Genomic DNA, 19,101 nt, shown 5'->3' on the forward strand with positions numbered 1-19,101 from the left:
TATAAGAGCACCAGAATTTATATATTCTTTATGAAATCTTTTTTCTTCTTTCTTTCATCTGTCCGTTTGTCTGTAAGTGGGGGTTCAGACACTGGCCATTCAGGCTCCAAACAAGACAGATGAGAGCAATAAAGCAGCCAGTTTCCTGACACCTCATTTGAACTGTGCAGGAGATGAGGGGCGTACGTGTGTATGTGTGTGTGTGACTGACAATACTCATAGTGTTTTACTAGTAATGCCTCTTTTAATGAAGCTTATCTCTAAGCAAATGGGATCAGAACTTAATTAATCTTTCCTCTACCTTCAAACATCTCTTGCAGGTGCACAATTCATTACAATACACAATCCATGTACACAGCTCCTTCCAAGTCATTTGACTAAGGTCAATACATTATTATTAAAAAAAAAGAGCTGCATGGCTTTGAGTGATTGTGATATGAATTGATTAGAAGGGGAGTGAAATTTAAACAAGCTTTGAAAGAAGAGAAGGATGGACCAGGATGTGTGTGTGCAGTCACAGGTGACAGCATTGTCCATCTTCGCGTGTTAACAGGTAATTAGTTGCTCTCTGATGTCTCTTATGACATAGTGGACCAGTAGCCCTACTTGACCTTTTCCTCAGCCAATATTAAGCTCAATTTCATGCATGTGTTCTTGAGCTAACCTTTTCTCAGGTCTGCAGTGTGAGAAGGGGCCTGTGGCCATCTTCCTAAGTAATACAGTAAAAAGAAATACTGTATTAAGGTAATGAGAATCTACTGAGAATCACCATTGATTTTCATAAGAATAACAAAAAAAACATAAAAGTAAAAAATCTGAATGCATTGTTTATGAGAATTGGTTTTTTTTCACATTATAGTAATGTTTATAGTAATGCTCCAAATGAAGGACTTCGCTATGCTATCATATTGCTTGAAATAAGAGAGGGGGATATCTACAGGGAGAGATTGTATCAGGTTGTTGAATTTTGGAATACAAACAGATTAGCTTTGTTAAAATAGAAATACCTGCAATAAAAATGGGCAAAAGATGACTAAACAGTGAGCTGTCCAGTAGGGCTACTGTATGGCTTCAGAAGACTTGAAATATAGCGAACACAAGTAATAGATGGCTTTTATGGTGATTTTATGTGCTTTTGGAGCTTGACAGTCACAATCACAATCTTCTCATCCCCCATCCTTGTGTTTAAGGGATGTAAAATATTCATAAGCTACTTGTTGGCAACAAATTGAAGGAGAGTAGCCTAAATGATGACGGAATGGTTTTTTTTTGAGTGAGCTTTTGTTTAACATTGCTCATGCACAGCAGTATCACTTTTTTAATTATTATATATTTTTATATTTATTATATAGTATAAAGTATAAAGAAAATAAAAGAACAAGTGTAAGCCTAGTGACCAGATCATATTATTATTTTTCCAATGAGGAGGGTAAATACATTTTTTATTAAAACTTTAAAAAGCATGCAGTTTTCATTTTATTTTTTACATTTCACTCTTATTGATATTCATCAGAAACAGTGACATGAAACTGAAAGAAAATGCAGTTTTTAAATTTTTAAAGCAGTCTTTCCATTAACTGCTTTCCTTTAAACATTAAAGTTTTCTCTTTTTTTTCATCAGGTTTTTGAACAGCTTATGGTTTGTGTGTGGTGGTGGGACAAAAGTTTTTCTTGTTTCAAAATGGGCGTGACCAAAAAAAAAAAAAAAGAGAACTACAGATAAATCCCATTTAACAGCAGAAATGTGCTAAGTAGAGATTTTGATAAACTGTTCATACCACGGTAGATGTATTTGCATGACTATTAGTGAGCAAAAGTGCTTTACATTATTTACATGTGAGTTATGAGGAAAAAAATAACTGTAAATGGGGGTATAATAAGGGGTATAATGTGAAGAACAGTTTATAGGAGCAACATTGCAACTTACCAGCACAAATACAGAATGGGCGGTCAGAGGTGTGCATATGTAAACTAATTTACAACTTCAAATTTGGCTTATGCAGTCACTGATTCAAGTATTAGTTTACAGGATTATCCAAAAATAGTCATTACCACATGGAAATTAAAATAAAAACTATTACATGTTACATATAACATGAGTGATTTTATATCTTGGGATAGTATCTTGACAAAAATGAAAATTCTCCCATCATTCACTCACCGTCATGTTGTTACAAATCCATATGACACAATAGGAGATGTTAGGCAAAATGTAAGACTCAGTCACTATTTACTTTCATTGTATAGAAAAACATACAGTGAAAGAGAAAGGTGACTGAGGCTGTCAGTCCCTATCATTCTCCCTAATATTACATTTTGTGTTACATGGAAGAAAGAAAACCATTCAGATTTGGAACAATATGAAAGTGAGTAAATCTTTTCTATTTTAACAAAGCTAATCTGTTTGTATTCCAAAATTCAACAACCTGATACAATCTCTCCCTGTAGATATCCCCCTCTCTTATTTCAAGCAATATGATAGCATAGTGAAGTCCTTCATTTGGAATGGGAAATGTCCCAGATTACATTTCAGTACGGTAAGTTGCATAGGCCGATTGACAAAGGTGGGCTAGGCCTACCCAAAATTTTGTTTTATTATTATGCATTCGGTCTCAGACATTTGGCTCATTGGTCACTTCCACCTGAGAGAGCCCCTTCCTGTATTGAACAGGAAGTTCTTGCCCCTATTTCGCCATTGCAAAGCCTTTCTAACAAACTAACTGGTGAAGTTAAGTTACACCCCGTTATCTTGCACTCGGTATGGGCAAAAATATCCAGAATATTTTATTCAGACATTTATTAAAATGTTGCCTGGAGCATATGGCTTAACCCCAAATTATGTTTTAATAAGTCCCCTTTTTGCTGGTCAGAGTGGATTGTGAGGGAGGTTAATAGGCTCGGTGACCTATATGAGAGTGTAGTGTTGAGATCCTTTGAAAATATGGTTCAACATTTTGGGATTCCCAGATCTCAATTCTTTAGGTATTTACAGCTGCACCACCTGCTCTGTACTTATTGTTCGAGTAGCATACATCACACTAAAGCAGCAGATACTCTGGGAGTGATGATTACTGCTTTTGGAAAAGGGTCATGAGGCATCAGTGTTTTACTCCCTACAAATTTAGAGTCTGGGGGACGGAGCTTCAACTACTCTCAAGAGATTATGGGAGAAAGATTTAAACTTGATATTGGAAAAGGGAGTGTAGACTAGGATTCTAAAAAACATCAAGTCTGCATCTAGAGATGCAAGGGTGCAACTTATGCAATTTAAGATTCTACATCGATTCTATTGGACCCCCTCTAGACTGTATAGGCTTGGTCTGAAAGGCACACCCACCTGTCGGTGGTGCCAATCAGAGGATGGGGACACAACCCATGCTTTTTGGTGGTGTGTTAAGATCCAAGAATTTTGGTTGAGGGTTCAGAGTTTTATGTGTGACGTATTGAACACTCAAATGTAATTTTGCCCCAGGCGATGGGACAGTTATTAATATAGGGGATAAATATATAAATAACTGGGTCCTAGCTGGAGTTATGATCGACAGACAGATTGTTCTTAGGGGATGGAAGTTGGCTGGAGTGCCCTCATTTTTCAAGATTGGTGCACAGAGATGGGGAGGGTGGCGGCATTCGAGGAAATGCCATGGAGAAGGCTATGCGTGTGATATATATATGTAACACTAACACTAACACTAATCTCAATATCCCTGTGGTCACACTTGAGTATACACACAAAATAAATAAATACATTTATTTATTTTTGTGTGTATACTCAACTGTGACCACAGGGATATTTGTTGAGGGTCAGGGTGGAGTTTGGGATTGGAAGGGGGAATGGGAATAATGGGGGTTACACGTTGATTCTGTTAATATATGTGGGTGAATCAATAAAAAGTGTTACTCAGAAAAAAACAAAACTAAGCTAATCCATATTTACCTATTGCAGATACTCAGTACTACTTAACAGCCGGAGTAGATCTCCTGAAAGCAGCCTGCGTTTAGCCTGTGCTTACAAACATCAATGCTGAACAAGAGAATAGGCGACTGTTTTCTGGCATTAAGTGAAAGATGGTGAAAAAGGTAGGGTGGAAAGTGTGAGTGCCCCTCCTTCACTTTGTTTACCCACTGAGGCTAATATGGGTGGTAAGCATGTTAGTGTTCAACAGCTAATCTCAATCTCACACATGACAATGGTGGAGCCCCGGGTCTTGTCCCATAAGGGTTTAAAGTGCTTCTAATGAGCTATTAGAGCAGCCAGTGAACCAGAGAATCATTAGCTGCTCACACACATACACACGTGCCCAATTAAACATGGTTTTCTTCTGGGAACCCTGGCTGATACGACCCCAGTGGCACAAATACCAATTCTAACATAATGTATGGGCTACACACACACGTCTACTTTACATACCCACTATCTGAAACACACACACACACACACACACACACACACACACACACACACACACACACACACACACACACACACACACAAACACACACACACATACACACAAACACACACATACACACAAACACAAAGAAAGAAAGAAAGAAAGAAAGAAAGAAAGAAAGGAAATATATATAGTTATTGATGCACACACACATTCTGACACTACAAATCTCCTCAAGGTTGATATTTTCCTCCTACCCAGCTGAATTTATAAACTATTGTTCCTACAATATTTGTTGTAATTGTTTTTAACAAAGCAGTACAGATTTATTGAATGCATGCAGCCTAAGAAGTTGTTTGTTATAAGTATATGTGTGTTCATTGATAAAAAAGCAAAGATCCTTTGTTTTGTGGTACAGTGGAATCTTTGAAAAAATATTAGTCACAAGAAAAAAAGTCAAACATAAAGAAAGAGTGAAAGAGAGAATTCAGATTATATTCATACATTTCTATCTGGCAGAAATCTCGAAACATAGTTTTTATAGATTAGATTAATAACTTTATAAAATATTTTGTATTTTTTTATACAATAATTTTGTACAATAAAATATATTTTTTTTAAGAAATATGCTAATAAAACCCAAGACTGCACATACTTCTATTAAAACTCACTTTAACTATAATTAATCAAAATGACTTTAAAAACAGCTCAAAAACTAGATAAAAGATTAAACTGAAGAAATTAAGAATAAAAAGTTATTGAGTAATTGATTTGTAACCACGAAGAAACATCCTCCAAAACAAACTCTGTTTGTGTTATGTATACCTTGTCTTGTCTCACTGTTGCCCTTTGTTTGTCATTGTTGTCACTTTTATAGTTCCTTAGTTTTCACTTTTGTCACCCTTGTAGCTCCATAGTGTCCTTGTTAGCTTTCGTGTTCTCTGTTCATTGTTTTCACCTGCCCTCGTTAGTTTGCCATTGGTTTCTGTTTATTACCCTGTCATCTTGTTTGAGTTCTTTTGTTCATTGGCTCCCGTTTTCCCATGTTCATGTGTTTTAACCCGGTTGTTTTCACTCCCCTCTGTCAATCGTTGAATGTTGTTAGGCCTGGTATGTGTTCCCTGCCCGAGTTCTCAGTGTGATTTTCATCGTGTTTAAGTTTCCTGTTTTCCCATTGTGGGTTTTTCCTTTGTGTTTATTTGTTTGTTTGTTTAATAAAGTAAGCTGCATTTAGTAAGCTGCATTTAGATCCACTCTCCTCGTCTGCCTTCGCTGCCTCCATTCCTAACAGAACGATTGACCACAAATGGATCTAGCGGCTTACTGCAAGGAGCCTGTGCCCACGCTTTCCACGGTCAGCGAGCCTGTGCCCACGCCTTCCACGGTCAGCGAGCCGGCACCTGTAGCCTCTACCGTCCCAGAGCCAGCGCCTGTAGCCTCTACCGTCCCAGAGCCAGCGCCTGTAGCCTCTACCCTCCCAGAGCCAGCTCCTGTAGCCTCTACCGTCCCAGAGCCTTCTTGGGCTCCGCCGCGGCCTCGCCGTCCGCGGCTCATCCTCCTACGGCGTCAGCCTCTCGAGGCCTCCGAGCCTTCTAGGGCTCCTCTTCCAGAGTTTCCCAGGGCTCCTCCTCTTGAGCCTCCCGAGCCTTCCAGGGCTCCACCTCTCAACTCTCTCAAGTCTCTCGAGCCTTCTAGGGCTCCGCCTCTCGAGCTTCCCAGAGCTCCGCCTCTCGAGCTTCCCAGAGCTCCGCCTCCCGAGCCTCCTACGGCTCTGTCCCCAGAGACTCCAGAGCCTTCTTGGGCTCCGCCTCGGCCCCGCCGTCCGCAGCTCCGCCTCCTATGGTGTCAGCCTCTCGAGGCCCCCGAGCCTTCTAGGGCTCTGCCTCCCGAGCTTCCCAGAGCTCCGCCTCCCGAGCTTCCTAGGGCTCCGCCTCTCAAGTCTCTCGAGCTTCCCAGAGCTCCGCCTCCCGAGCTTCCCAGAGCTCCGCCTCCTGAGTCTTCCAGGGCTCCGCCCCTCAAGCTTCTCGAGCCTTCTAGGGCTCCTCTTCCAGAGTTTCCCAGGGCTCCTCCTCTTGAGCCTCCCGAGCCTTCCAGGGCTCCGCCTCTCAAATCTCTCAAGTCTCTCGAGCCTTCTAGGGCTCCGCCTCTCGAGCTTCCCAGAGCTCCGCCTCCCGAGCCTCCTACGGCTCTGTCCCCAGAGACTCCAGAGCCTTCTTGGGCTCTGCCTCGGCCCCGCCGTCCGCAGCTCCGCCTCCTATGGTGTCAGCCTCTCGAGGCCCCCGAGCCTTCTAGGGCTCTGCCTCCCGAGCTTTCCAGAGCTCCGCCTCCCGAGCTTCCTAGGGCTCCGCCTCTCAAGTCTCTCGAGCTTCCCAGAGCTCCGCCTCCCGAGCTTCCCAGAGCTCCGCCTCCTGAGTCTTCCAGGGCTCCGCCCCTCAAGCTTCTCGAGCCTTCTAGGGCTCCTCTTCCAGAGTTTCCCAGGGCTCCTCCTCTTGAGCCTCCCGAGCCTTCCAGGGCTCCGCCTCTCAAATCTCTCAAGTCTCTCGAGCCTTCTAGGGCTCCGCCTCTCGAGCTTCCCAGAGCTCCGCCTCTCGAGCTTCCCAGAGCTCCGCCTCCCGAGCCTCCTACGGCTCTGTCCCCAGTGACTCCAGAGCCTTCTTGGGCTCCGCCGCGGCCCCGCCGTCCACGGCTCCGCCGTCCACGGCTCATCCTCCTACAGCGTCAGCCTCTCGAGGCCCCCGAGCCTTCTAGGGCTCCGCCTCCTGAGCTTCCCAGAGCTCCGCCTCCCGAGCTTTACAGAGCTCCGGCTCCCGAGCTTTCCAGAGCTCCGCCTTCCGAGCTTCCTAGAACTGTGCCTTCCGAGCTTCCTGAGTTTTCCAGAGCTCCGCCTCCCGAGCTTTCCAGAGCTCCTCCTCCCGAGCCTCCCAAGGCTCCGCCTTTCAAGTCCCTCGAGTCTTCCAGGGCTCCTCCTCCCGAGCCTTCCAGAGCTCCGCCTTCCGAGCTTTCCAGAGCTCCGCCTTCCAAGCTTTCCAGAGCTCCGCCTTCCGAGCTCCCTGAGCTTTCCAGAGCTCCGCCTTCCAAGCTCCCTGAGCTTTCCAGAGCTCCAGCCTCTCGAGCCTTCCAGGGCTCCGCCTCTAGAGCCTCCTATGGCGCCACCTCCATCGGCTCCACCTCCTGAGCCTTCCAGGCCTCCGCCTCTAGAGCCTCCTGCGGCGCCACCTCCCTCGGCTCCGCCGCCAGAGCCTTCCAGGTCTCCGCCTCTAGAGCCTCCTACGGCGCCACATCCCTCGGCTCCGCCTCCAGAGTTCCCAGGTCTCCGCCTCTAGAGCCTCCTCCCACGGCTCCGCCTCCCACGGTTAGGCCTCCTGATCCTGTCCTTGCCCTGTGGCCAGCTCCCAGGCCGCCTGAGCCTGTCCTTGCCCTGTGGCCAGCTCCCAGGCCTCCTGAACCTGTCCTTGCCCTGTGGCCAGCTCCCAGGCCTCCTGAACCTATCCTTGCCCTGTGGCCAGCTCCCAGGCCCCCTGAACCGGTCCCTGTCCTGTGGCCACCTCCCAGGCCCCCTGACCCAGTCCCCTCTGTACCCCCCTTGGACTGCCGGTCTGCCCTTTGTGCCCCCCTGGACTGCCTTCTTGCTCTCGTGCCCCCCCTGGTCTGCCCGTCTGCTCCTGGTGCCTTCTTTTATTTGTTTCTTTTTATTATTTAGGATCGTCTGGAATCCGATCCTTTGAGGGGGGCTCTGTTATGTATACCTTGTCTTGTCTCACTGTTGCCCTTTGTTTGTCATTGTTGTCACTTTTGTAGTGCCTTAGTTTTCACTTTTGTTACCCTTGTAGCTCCATAGTGTCCTTGTTAGCTTTCGTGTTCTCTGTTCATTGTTTTCACCTGCCCTCGTTAGTTTGCCATTGGTTTCTGTTTATTACCCTGTCATCTTGTTTGAGTTCTGATTGTTCATTGGCTCACGTTTTCCCATGTTCATGTATTTTAACCCGGTTGTTTTCACTCCCCTCTGTCAATCGTTGAATGTTGTTAGGCCTGGTATGTGTTCCCTGCCTGAGTTCTCAGTGTGATTTTCATCGTGTTTAAGTTTCCTGTTTTCCCATTGTGGGTTTTTTCCTTTGTGTTCATTTGTTTGTTTGTTTAATAAAGTAAGCTGCATTTAGATCCACTCTCCTCGTCTGCCTTCGCTGCCTCCATTCGTAACAGTTTGTAGTAGTAGTAGTAGTAGTAGTAGTAGTGAGTGCAGTCTAGCTAAAAAGGTTTCCAGGGGGCCATAATAAAGAAAAGTCTTAACTCTAGAATCCTGTGTTACCTGTTTAGTAATGATCATTTCTATTAGGATTAAGTTACTTTGTCAGATCTTACAGTAATAGTTCACACAAAAATTAAAATTCTCTCATCATCATGCCATTTTTCTTGGAAAGATTTTTAGAAGAATATTTCAGCTCTGTAGGCCCAAGTGAATGGTGACTAGTCCTTGGAAGCTCCAAAAATCACATAAAGGCAGCAAATAAGTAATCCATACGACTCGAGTGTTTAAATCTGCGGAAGCTATATAATTGGCGTGGTTTAACTATAAATCTCCACTTTCACATTATAATGTGAAAGTTGAGATTTATAGTTAAAAAGGATTGAAATATTGATTTATTTCTCATCCAAAGTGATTGGATCACTTTAGAAGACATATATTAAACACTGGAGTCGTGTGGATTACTTTTATGCTGCCTTTATGTGCTTTTTGGAGCTTCAAAGGTGCCTTTATGTGCTTTTTGGAGCTTCAAAGGCCTGGTCACCATTCACTTGCATTGAGTGGATATACAGAGCTCATCTACCCGGCACTGTGGCGGGCAACCTGTAAGATGTCTCGGAGTGACAAACGTCAAGAAATGCCGATTGAAACAAAGACGCACGCTTGAAGAAACACCCTAGATGATATTTTGAAGAACAGACGAAAGAAAAACTGTCAGTGCATGTGTCTGATTCGCTGTGTATTCAGAGCATATGACTAGTTCTCCAATTTTTTTCTCTGAAAAGTTTGCAAGAATAGTGTCATCTATAAACGCTGTATAATCATCTAAGACCGTCTCAGGATACACACGCAAATGACATGCAACAACAATTGGACTACATGTGAATTGTCAAACGTGTCATCATAATTCAGTACAGCCTCAAAATGGTTCTTGAACAAGAAGTTTCGGTAATACTTTATTTTACAGTGTCCTTGATATACATATTATATGTATTGACTACAGTAATAACAGAAAATTATGCATAATTACAAATAACCAGCTCTAATCCAAACCCTACCCCAAAACCTACATGTTGTTAATTAATATTATTCGGTACTTACTTTTGTAATTACACTGTAACAAGGACCAGGGCTGGACTGGGAAGAGAAATCGGCTTGGGATTTTACATAGCAACTGGCCCAAAACTTGAGCCAGGGGGGGTTGGTGGGGGGGGGTTGTTGGTGCGCATTCTCTGCATATCGCGGCGCCGTTTTGTGGTACATTCAGCATAACGCGGCGGCTTATTTTAGCTTATCGCGGCCCATTCCCCTTCTGTCACTCACTCAACGCTGTGTCGATTGTAGTGACACAAGGGGTCCCACTTCAAAACACCATGCACTACCCGTGTTATGTGACTGCTGAGCCAGGTGCAAGCAGGCTGCTGCATGCTAGAAGTAGCTGGGTAAGCTGCACATAACCCTCCCCAATGGCACCACTAAAAGGTGTCATATTCCGCTCTTAGGTTCCCAATACCTGTACGGGAACAGGCGATACGACTTGTATGGGAGCCAGCCGGCTAGCCGCGGCATTTTCTCTCTCTATTTTTCTCGTCATAGAGTTAAAAAGCAGCTGGGGCTATCTTAACGCTATAGATGTGTCGAGGAAGGTGTCCTTTCCTGTTCCTATTCTTTCATGGGGAAAAGGCCCTGCGGAGACCATGACCTGCCCAGACTGGAGGGAGGTAACTCGTGGCCAATACACATGGGGGTTATCAAGCCACCCGTGGACATGGTTCGTGATAGATCCTGCCTGACAAGGGAGGAGTTGCTACAGACACGGTGACCGGGGGGCAACCGGGACAGCCCAAGGGAGGCACAGGTCCTGCCAGCAGGGTGACCGTACCGAGGAAAATACATCACAGGGAGTTGCCTGATGCGGGAACTATGCCTGTGGAGCCCAAGCCCAACACAGAGCACTTGACTCATGGTGGGTCTGGTGGAAAATTCCTCTGCTGAATCCACGGCCAGAGGGCTAGGGAGGAAGAGCATCAAGGAAGTGAGAGCCTACTGGCTAACCTGGGAGAGAAGGCACACTGGATCAGCTTGGTGAAGGGCGCAAGGTGCAAGCGGAACAACCGTTTGGCTGTTCTGTATTACTGAGTTCTACCAGCTCGGACCTGACAAAACACGGGATGAGACCGACTCAACCCTGAGGTTGTAGAACCTAGCAAAGGTGTTGGGTGTTGCCTAGCCCGCCGCTCTGCAGATGTCTGCTAAGGAGGTGCCGTGGTCCAGTGCCAACGAGGATGCCACACTTCTCATAGAGTGTGCTCGAACCCGCAAGGGGGAGGACACGGCCTGGGTGTGATAGGCTAGGGAAATAGCATCAACAACCCAATGAGCTAACCTCTGTTTGGAGACGGTATTCCCTTTCCGCCATCCACCAAAGCAGACAAAGTGCTGCTCAGAGCATCTTAAGCCCTGCGTGCGGTCCATGTAGATAAGCAAAGCACATACCGAACACAGCAATGAAGAGGCTTGGTTTGCCTCCTCCTGGGACAGCGCTTGCAAGTTCACGACCTGCAAGGGGGTCGTAGGAACCTTGTGCACGTAGCCCGGTCGCGGTCTTAGGATGACGTGAGCATCTTCCGGACCGAACTCCAGGCAAGTGTCACTGACAGAGAAGGCTTGCAGGTCCCCAATCCTCTTGATGGAAGCGAGCACGATCAGGAGGGCCATCTTCAAGGAGAGGGCTTTGAGCTCGACTGAATCAAGCGTCTCGAAGGGGGGTCTCTGAAAGCCTGAGAGGACCACTGAGAGATCCCAGGAGGGGAACAGGCTTGGCCAGGAAGGGTTCAACCTCCGAACCTGATAATCAAGTTGTGCTTACCAAGGGACTTGCCGTCTACTGCGTAATGGTGGGATGCAATAGCAGTGACATACACCTTCAAGGTGGAGGAGGACAGCCTCCGCTCCAGCCTCTCCTGCAGGAATGAAAGCACTGACCGAACTGCGCATCTTAGCGGGTCTTCAGATCTGGAAGAACACCAATTTGCGAACAGATGCCACTTTAGGGCGTAAAGCTGCCTGGTAGAGGGAGCTCTGGCTTGGTTGATCATGTCTACGACTGCAGGTGGTAGGCTGCTTAAGTCTTCCGTGTCTCATCCAGGGGCCAGACATGGAGATTCCAGAGGTCTGGGCGCGGGTGCCAGAGGGTGCCCCGTCCCTGAGAAAGGTCCTTCCTCAGGGGAATTTTCCAGGGAGGTGCTGTCTCTAGGAGTTTGAGATTCGAGAGATTCGCCAATAAGGAGCCACCAAGGTGACTTGTTCCTCGTCCTCCCTGACCTTGCACAGCACCAGTGTAAGAAGGCTCACTGTGATAAATGTGTATCATTAGGGAGTACCAGACGGGCAGTGGGAGTTGTCTTGGGAGGCAAAGAGATCTATCTGTGCCCTGAGGAAGCAGCCCCAAATCAGCTGGACCACCTGGGGGTTGAGTCTCCACTCTCCGCTAAGCAAGAGCTGTCGCGACAGCGTGTCCTCCATCGTGTTGTGGTCGCCAGGGGTATGAGTGGTGATCAGCGACCTAAGTAATGGCAGACTCCAAAGGAGGAGATGGCGGGTGAGTTGTGACATGTGACGGCGCGTATGCCACCTTGCTAAGGCTTGCCTTGGCGATTTATGTACGCTACCGTGGCAGTATTGTCTGAACGGATCAAGATGTGCTTGCCCCGAATCAGTGGGAGAAACCTCCACAGGGCAAGGAGTACAGCCAACAACTCGAGGCAGTTGCCAACACAGGCGGGGCCCCGTCCAGGAGCCAGCGGCTGAGTGCCTGGAGCAGTCTTATATGCATCAACCCGAGTGGAGCGGCCAAGGATGAAATATGCCCCAGGAGCCTCTGGAACCGTTTGAGAGGAACCGCTGTGCCTAGCTTGAAGCGAGCGAGGCACGCAAGCACTGACAGCGTGTGCTCAGATGTGAGGCGTGCTGACATTGAGACCGAGTCTAACTCCAAACCGAGAAAAGAGATGCTCTGAGCCGGAGAGAGCTTGCTTTTTTCCCAGTTGACCTGAAGCCCTAAATGGCTGAGGCTGGTCCCTGTGGTGCATAGTAACTCTCGAGAGTGTGCTAGGATGAGTCAGTCATCGAGGTAATTGCCCACTTCCCGTAGCAGGGCAAGGGCTTCCTCTGCGACCTTGGTGAAGATGCGAGGGGACAGGGACAGGCCGAAGGGGAGGACATTGTACTGATACACCTGGCCGTCAAACGCAAACGCGTCCTTCAGGTCTACTGCTGTGAACCAATCTTGTATTGTAGAATTCTGCGTGTCAGACTGGGCGGGCTGGCCCGAGGATGGGCGTACGGTCAGGTCTTCAGCGTCAGACGCCTGAACGCTCTCCGATGCAGCGGCGATGTCGTCATCCAGACCTGGCTCCAGGTGAAGCGAGCCGCCGTCGTCCCGAGCGCAGATGGAAGCAAACGAGCGTGCCGGAAGGTGGGTGGTTCGTGGGGCTGTGCCTGCCAAAACACAGCCCATCCACAAATCGCCTCCATCGCCAGACAGGTCACCTCAATCTCGTGGGAAGAAGGAGCGATGCGGGGGGCAGCTGAAGTGGCATTCGTTTTGAGAAACGAAAGCCACGACCGCAACGTTGCCATGGTCATGTCCTCGCAAGAACAAGTAAGAACATGAACCATCCACAAACGCTGCCTCAGTGTGATCGCTACCCAGGCACACGAGGCAGCGTCTATTACCGTCAGATCTATAGAGATACTGGCCACATCTAGGAACTGTTTAACACAGTGGCGGAAGGGCATCTTTAAAAAGATGTGTCCTGAAAAGGACGTTCAACGCTTTAGAGGAGAATAAACTCTTTTAGAGAAATCAAACTCTTTTAGGAGAGAAGCGCTGTCGAACCGCCCAGGGGCAGAGTCTGCACAGCGTGCAGAGAGGAGAAAGCCGCTGAAATGAGCCGTCAGGTCCAACAGAAAGCTCTCTTGCAGAGGTGGGTGAAACAGTTGTGACACACAGCTCGCTGATTACACAACCATTCGGCTCCAAAGAAAAAATCTGACTGACATTCGCTCCCCCTCTCCCCTTTATACCCGTATGTCTGGGGGCAGGGCATTCAAATTCTGCCTGCCAACTTGACATTGGCCTTTTCTCAAGTTCAGAGGTACGTGAGGCTCTCAGAAGAGACCACATTGTGTCACTACAATCGACACAATGTCGAGTGAGTGAAAGAAGGGGAACCAATGTGTCTGGGCATTCACCCACCAGTCACAGCTAAAAAGTTAATTTCATGCACTGCACAAGCCAGATTTCAAATCTGGGCCACCCACCAGGTATCTTACAATTTTATTTTGGACTTCACTAATAAAATAACTATTATATTAAATAATATTTATAATTTAGTATTTACAATATATTTCACTTGATATCTTTTTTTTTACTTTGTTATTTCTAAAGCTGAATTCTCATAAATTCCTTTTCACTCTACACTCCTTTGGAAATGTTGTATTTGAACATTCATTCCAATAAAAATACACTAAAAGATGAGGAAGAGAGAAAGAGCTGGGGGTCAGGGCCTGTGTTCCTTACCGGATAGCCCTCTGTTTTCTTCTGGCACCACTTCAGTAGAGCGTTCCTCTTAGATCCACCATACTCCCGCGCCAGAGCAGACAGAGGGTCTGTTCTTTCCACACTAACATCAGGGGACACACACTCATACTGTCACTAAAACTACATCTGTTCATGTGTTGGAGATATTTTGACATGCATTCCTAACAGTAACATTTCTTATTTTCATGAATGTGATTAGCATTGAATGACTTAAATGTAATTCAAAATCCACATTGAAAATATGGGATTAAAAATCTGATTTAAACCTAGAAATGAAGGTTTAAGGATTTTGAAAAAGAAAGAAATTAATAAGACAAATAATTTGTATAGCATAAATTGAATAAGAAACATTTAAGAATTCTAGGTATCTAATCAAATAAGACAAATTTATGACATTGACTATGTGAACTCCTTTGTACAGAGGATCAGATTTGTTTTTTGTTTTTTTCTTCCAATGAAGCATATTTGGAACATTCTCAAATCATGCTGGATAACATGGTCTTTCAGGTTTTGCACATGAACTATGTTTGAATTCATGCTGTCATTAAAAAAAAGGTGAACATACCAAAAAGAAATTCTGAAATACACACTAATTATTTAATTCAGCTTTTCACTCAAATTGTTATGCTGCAAATCAAATATGCAATTTTTCCATTTTCCAAATGGAGTAAGACTTTTATATGGCACTGTATGTATATGTGTTTGCATATGTGTGTACAACTGTGTACCAAAGCAAACACTTAGAATCTGAACAAAATATAAACTGTACATGGGAGAAATAATGTCATAACAGATTGTGCTTGAATTTGGCTGACTTTATCTTGACTGGTTCCGTGTTTAACCACTGCTTAAATCCTCACACACATGTAAGAGTGCATCAGTACATCAGGGGCGTCACCCTGCGAGAGAAACAGCCTGAAAGATAATTAGATTGCCTTGTTGTGTGTTCATGGGAAAATTAGATGACTCTGTGGTCACTGAACTGAGAGTCATAACACTGGTGTCCTCTCTTATTCTTCTTATTAGCTTTATTGCTTTATGTCATTTCACACTGATGTTTGTAAAAATCTGCAGTGAATATTCAATACTATACAGCACTCGATATAAAGTGATTGAGCCAATTCTGTGATCTTTAATAAAAAGCTAAAGATATTTGTAACTTAACTAACCTGGACAAAACGGCTATGATTTGAAGTCTAATAGTGTCTTTGTGGGTGTACTTAGTTTTCAAGAATTGTCCCCAGAAGTTAACGGTAGCTAAAATCTGACAAAAACCTTTGGTTTGTCTGTTGCAATTATAATTAGCTTTAAATAAAAACAATAAAAGCCTATGGTACATCCTCATTTAGTTAGCTAGGTAGAAGTGTGTGTAGTTTAGAGAAATAATTGTCCCAAAAAGTTAGCTAAATCTGACAAAACCTCTCTTTAAGAACATTCAGGGATGTCCACAATTTAAAAATAAATAATAAATAGATTAATTAAGCAAATACTGCTGTCTTAGAATTCTATAAATGCAAAAAAGTTTTCTTTTAGGCCAAATCCATACTACTCAGAGTTCTGTTTCCTAAGTCCGCAGTTTTAGTCAGTTTTTGGTCGAGGAAAATGCTTTTCCAGTGTGGATGAGAGATGTAATGTAGCAAAATCAATGTATTAGTGTGGATGTGGCCTTAGGGTCAAGGTTAATCTATAGTAACTGTTGAAATAGAAGTCTATGGTATGTCCCCATTTACACAGCTAAATGCATGTGTGGAGACTGATGTTAAACTTCTAAAGGAGTGTCTCTATATATGTATATCAGTGGCGTGTACAGAATGGAGGCTGCAGGGGCGTGAGACTCTTTCGTTCACTAAGCTAAAGGTGCTCAGAGAAATAAACAAAGATTTTGTTTAATAAAAATTAAATAATTAGCTCAGTGTTTTCCAAACTGAAGTACACAAACTCCTGGTGGTATGTGAGGTCACAATGGGGATCTGCAAAATCTGAAATGTACAAGTTTTTAGTACAAAGTAAAAAAAAAAAAAAGCCTGCAATTAAATAACCCTATCTTTTGTGAATAAAAAATATATGTACAGGTGCGTTTTACATGAGTGCACAACAAATGACATGTGATAGCTAGTAAAATGGATACTTCGCTGTTTTACCAGAATCGCACATGTAAGTCATCCATGATTTTATTTTATTTATTTGTTTGTTTTAATCACAGTTTGAAATGTAATTTGTATATAAGGTGAGAAGCATAGGGACTTTGATTCAGATGGTATAAGTTCATAAGTTTTGATGACTTGCACTGTTGCAGCCAAATATTTTTCAACATTCACATGCAGTAATTTTTACTTGCATGTTATTTGTTTTTATTGTTGCATGATTTTTTTTTCAGCAAATGAGCTCAACCTTACTGATAGTGTCACATGTGACATAAAAAAGAGCCATGAGCTGACCACGCAATTGCGCAGATTCTTCCTCCCTATACATGCTATGATGCGCAATTCCTAAACAGAACCAGCAGCTATTTTTAAGCCATTATAAACTGCTGGGACTGTGTCCTGCTCCAACGACATGATGAGGGGTTTGCAAGTTATGCATTTATGTCATATTTCTTTTTCTTAACACAAAGGGAGAAATTGGGAAAAGGATTGTGCTCAGAGATGTTACACAATGGCAGTTTATGGTGACCATGTCTTCAATCTTCAAAAGTAGGGATGCACTGATATGGAATTTCTGGGCCGATACCGATAATTCACAACTCCAGTGTTTTAAAAACATTCCCGCTTGATAATTTTGTAATTAAATGCTCTATTTGCACACTGCTCAGTATTCTGTGAGGCAGCCAGTAACTGAGGTAAATGTAGATAATTCACCATGTTGGACTCATTTCAGTTGTTGTAGATGGTCAACTTTACCATGATCAATTTCACTCATATTTTCTAAACTTAAACTTTAGTTCATTAATTTATCTGCTTCCTCTCGTAAATGTTTTATGGAACTTGCCTGCAGTTGTGCCGTGTGCCATGCTGAATAAATAATAGCCTACAAAAGGTGAACAAATGTTTAAACTGACATTCATTTCTCGTGTTTTAATTTAAGGGACAAACCTTGTGGCATTTTCTGCACTAATGTTCATAGAGGTTCAACTGAGCACGGCAAAGGTAGAAGTCTTATGTTATCTTTATATTATTACAATTGTATGTCTCAAAACAATATAGCATACATTTAAATACACTGTCATCTGCTGTACATATAAACTGTGCTGGGAAACAGTTGGTGTCTTTTGTGTTTTAACTAAAGGATTAAATATGAGGATTTTATGAGGACAATTATTAGTAGGACTGTTAATAATACTGTTTAATAATGTCACTTGTACCGTGTTGTGCTTTACCCGTTTCATTTGTTTCATACTTCAGAAAGTAATAGTTCCCTATCTGTCACTCACTTGACGTTGTATTGATGTAGTGACTCTAGGGGTCACCCTTGGGAGCCGATACACCTCTGATCTTTGATAAAAGGCCAATGGGAATTGGCAAGTGGTATTTGCATGCCACTCCCCAGGACATAAGGGTATATAGGAGCTGGCGTGCTTAACACTCATTCGGATTTTCTCTTCAGAGCCGAGTGGTCAATGACTCAGTGAGTCATTGAATTTCCCACGGCTTCCATTTCACATCTGCTGGATCCTTACGGCGCATTACAGCGGCTTTCTCCCCTCTCTGCATGGGTGCACTGCAGAGATTGCCCCTGGGTGCTTCGGCAGATCTATTAGAGTATATTCTAAAAGAGTATTTTAGACTGAGGTCACAGCACGGTCTCTCGGCAGACGATGTCCACTTTGTTGGTCCAGGAGCGCCACCTATGGCTCAACCGAGAGGCCGACAAGACACGCTTCCTGAACGCCCCCACCTCCCAGGCCGGCCTATTCGGCGACACCGTGTGGCCATCCAATACATCCTGCCCCGGCGCGGTTCAAGATTCCGTACCGCATCTGCGCATCGCCAAGTGTGTCCCCCTGCGGCAGCTGCACTGGCTCCGCCTCTGCCCGCCACTGCGGCCCGGCCCCGGTGTCAAGCCACCCGTCTCACGACCGCCTGCTAAGAAGAAGACCTGCTGTCCTGGAGCTGGTACACAGACCACTCCTTTCCCCAGTGGAGGGCCGGGAGGAGAATCTTTTGTTCCCTTTTCATTTTGTTTTGTCGCACGCTCAAGTAGCTGCAGTACCTAAACTTTCAACAAAAGAGCAGTTCTTTCATTCCCTGGGTCACATAACCGGTGTTGTACGGCCGTCACCCCGACCACCATCCACCATTTCTGTTTGGCAGGTTCAGCGCCCCGGCCACATGCTCAACCACCACGATGGTTTTGACGAAACCCCTCCACCCCCTCCTCGGCCAATCCGCTGGCGAGTATCAGGAGTCAGGTAAGTGCTAGGATGTCTCTCGACTCAGCACGGCCACAGGGCCAAAGTCTTCTCAATGTGGCCTCTCTGGCTCCGCTCCGCAGCAAGGCCCCATCCGCCGGTACGTCCGATGAGATAGTCCCCTTGGTCCCCCTCATCCGGAGCTTGGACGTGTGGCTCACGCGTTCCAACCCATCACGATGGCTGACACGGACAGTCTGATTCGGCTACGCGATTCATGTTACCATGTTAGTTTGTGTTTGGACTTGGCTGCAAGTAATGATGTGCTATTTCCCACATTTGGTTAATGTTTCATGAAGCAATAAGTGAAACTAAATTATGTCATTTTATGACATCAATGAGCACAAAACTTTTTCATAATTTCTTCCTTTGTGTTAAGAAAAAAAAAGAAAGTCATATAGGGTTCTAATAACTCAGGGGTGTGTAAACAATGACTGAATTTTCATTTTTG

General features: G+C 44.9%; 1 protein-coding gene across 1 annotated transcript in view; it reads right to left on the reverse strand.

The window, feature by feature from the left end:
- The window catches only part of specc1 (sperm antigen with calponin homology and coiled-coil domains 1), a 185,509-nt gene that overhangs the window by 52,155 nt on the left and 114,253 nt on the right, over nucleotides 1–19,101 (reverse strand). The window contains 1 exon segment of the mRNA XM_052097994.1: nucleotides 14,222–14,324. Coding sequence (XP_051953954.1) covers nucleotides 14,222–14,324 — 103 coding nt within the window.

Source organism: Xyrauchen texanus, chromosome 3 (assembly GCF_025860055.1).
Source record: "Xyrauchen texanus isolate HMW12.3.18 chromosome 3, RBS_HiC_50CHRs, whole genome shotgun sequence".
NCBI classification, from domain to species: Eukaryota; Metazoa; Chordata; class Actinopteri; order Cypriniformes; family Catostomidae; genus Xyrauchen; species Xyrauchen texanus.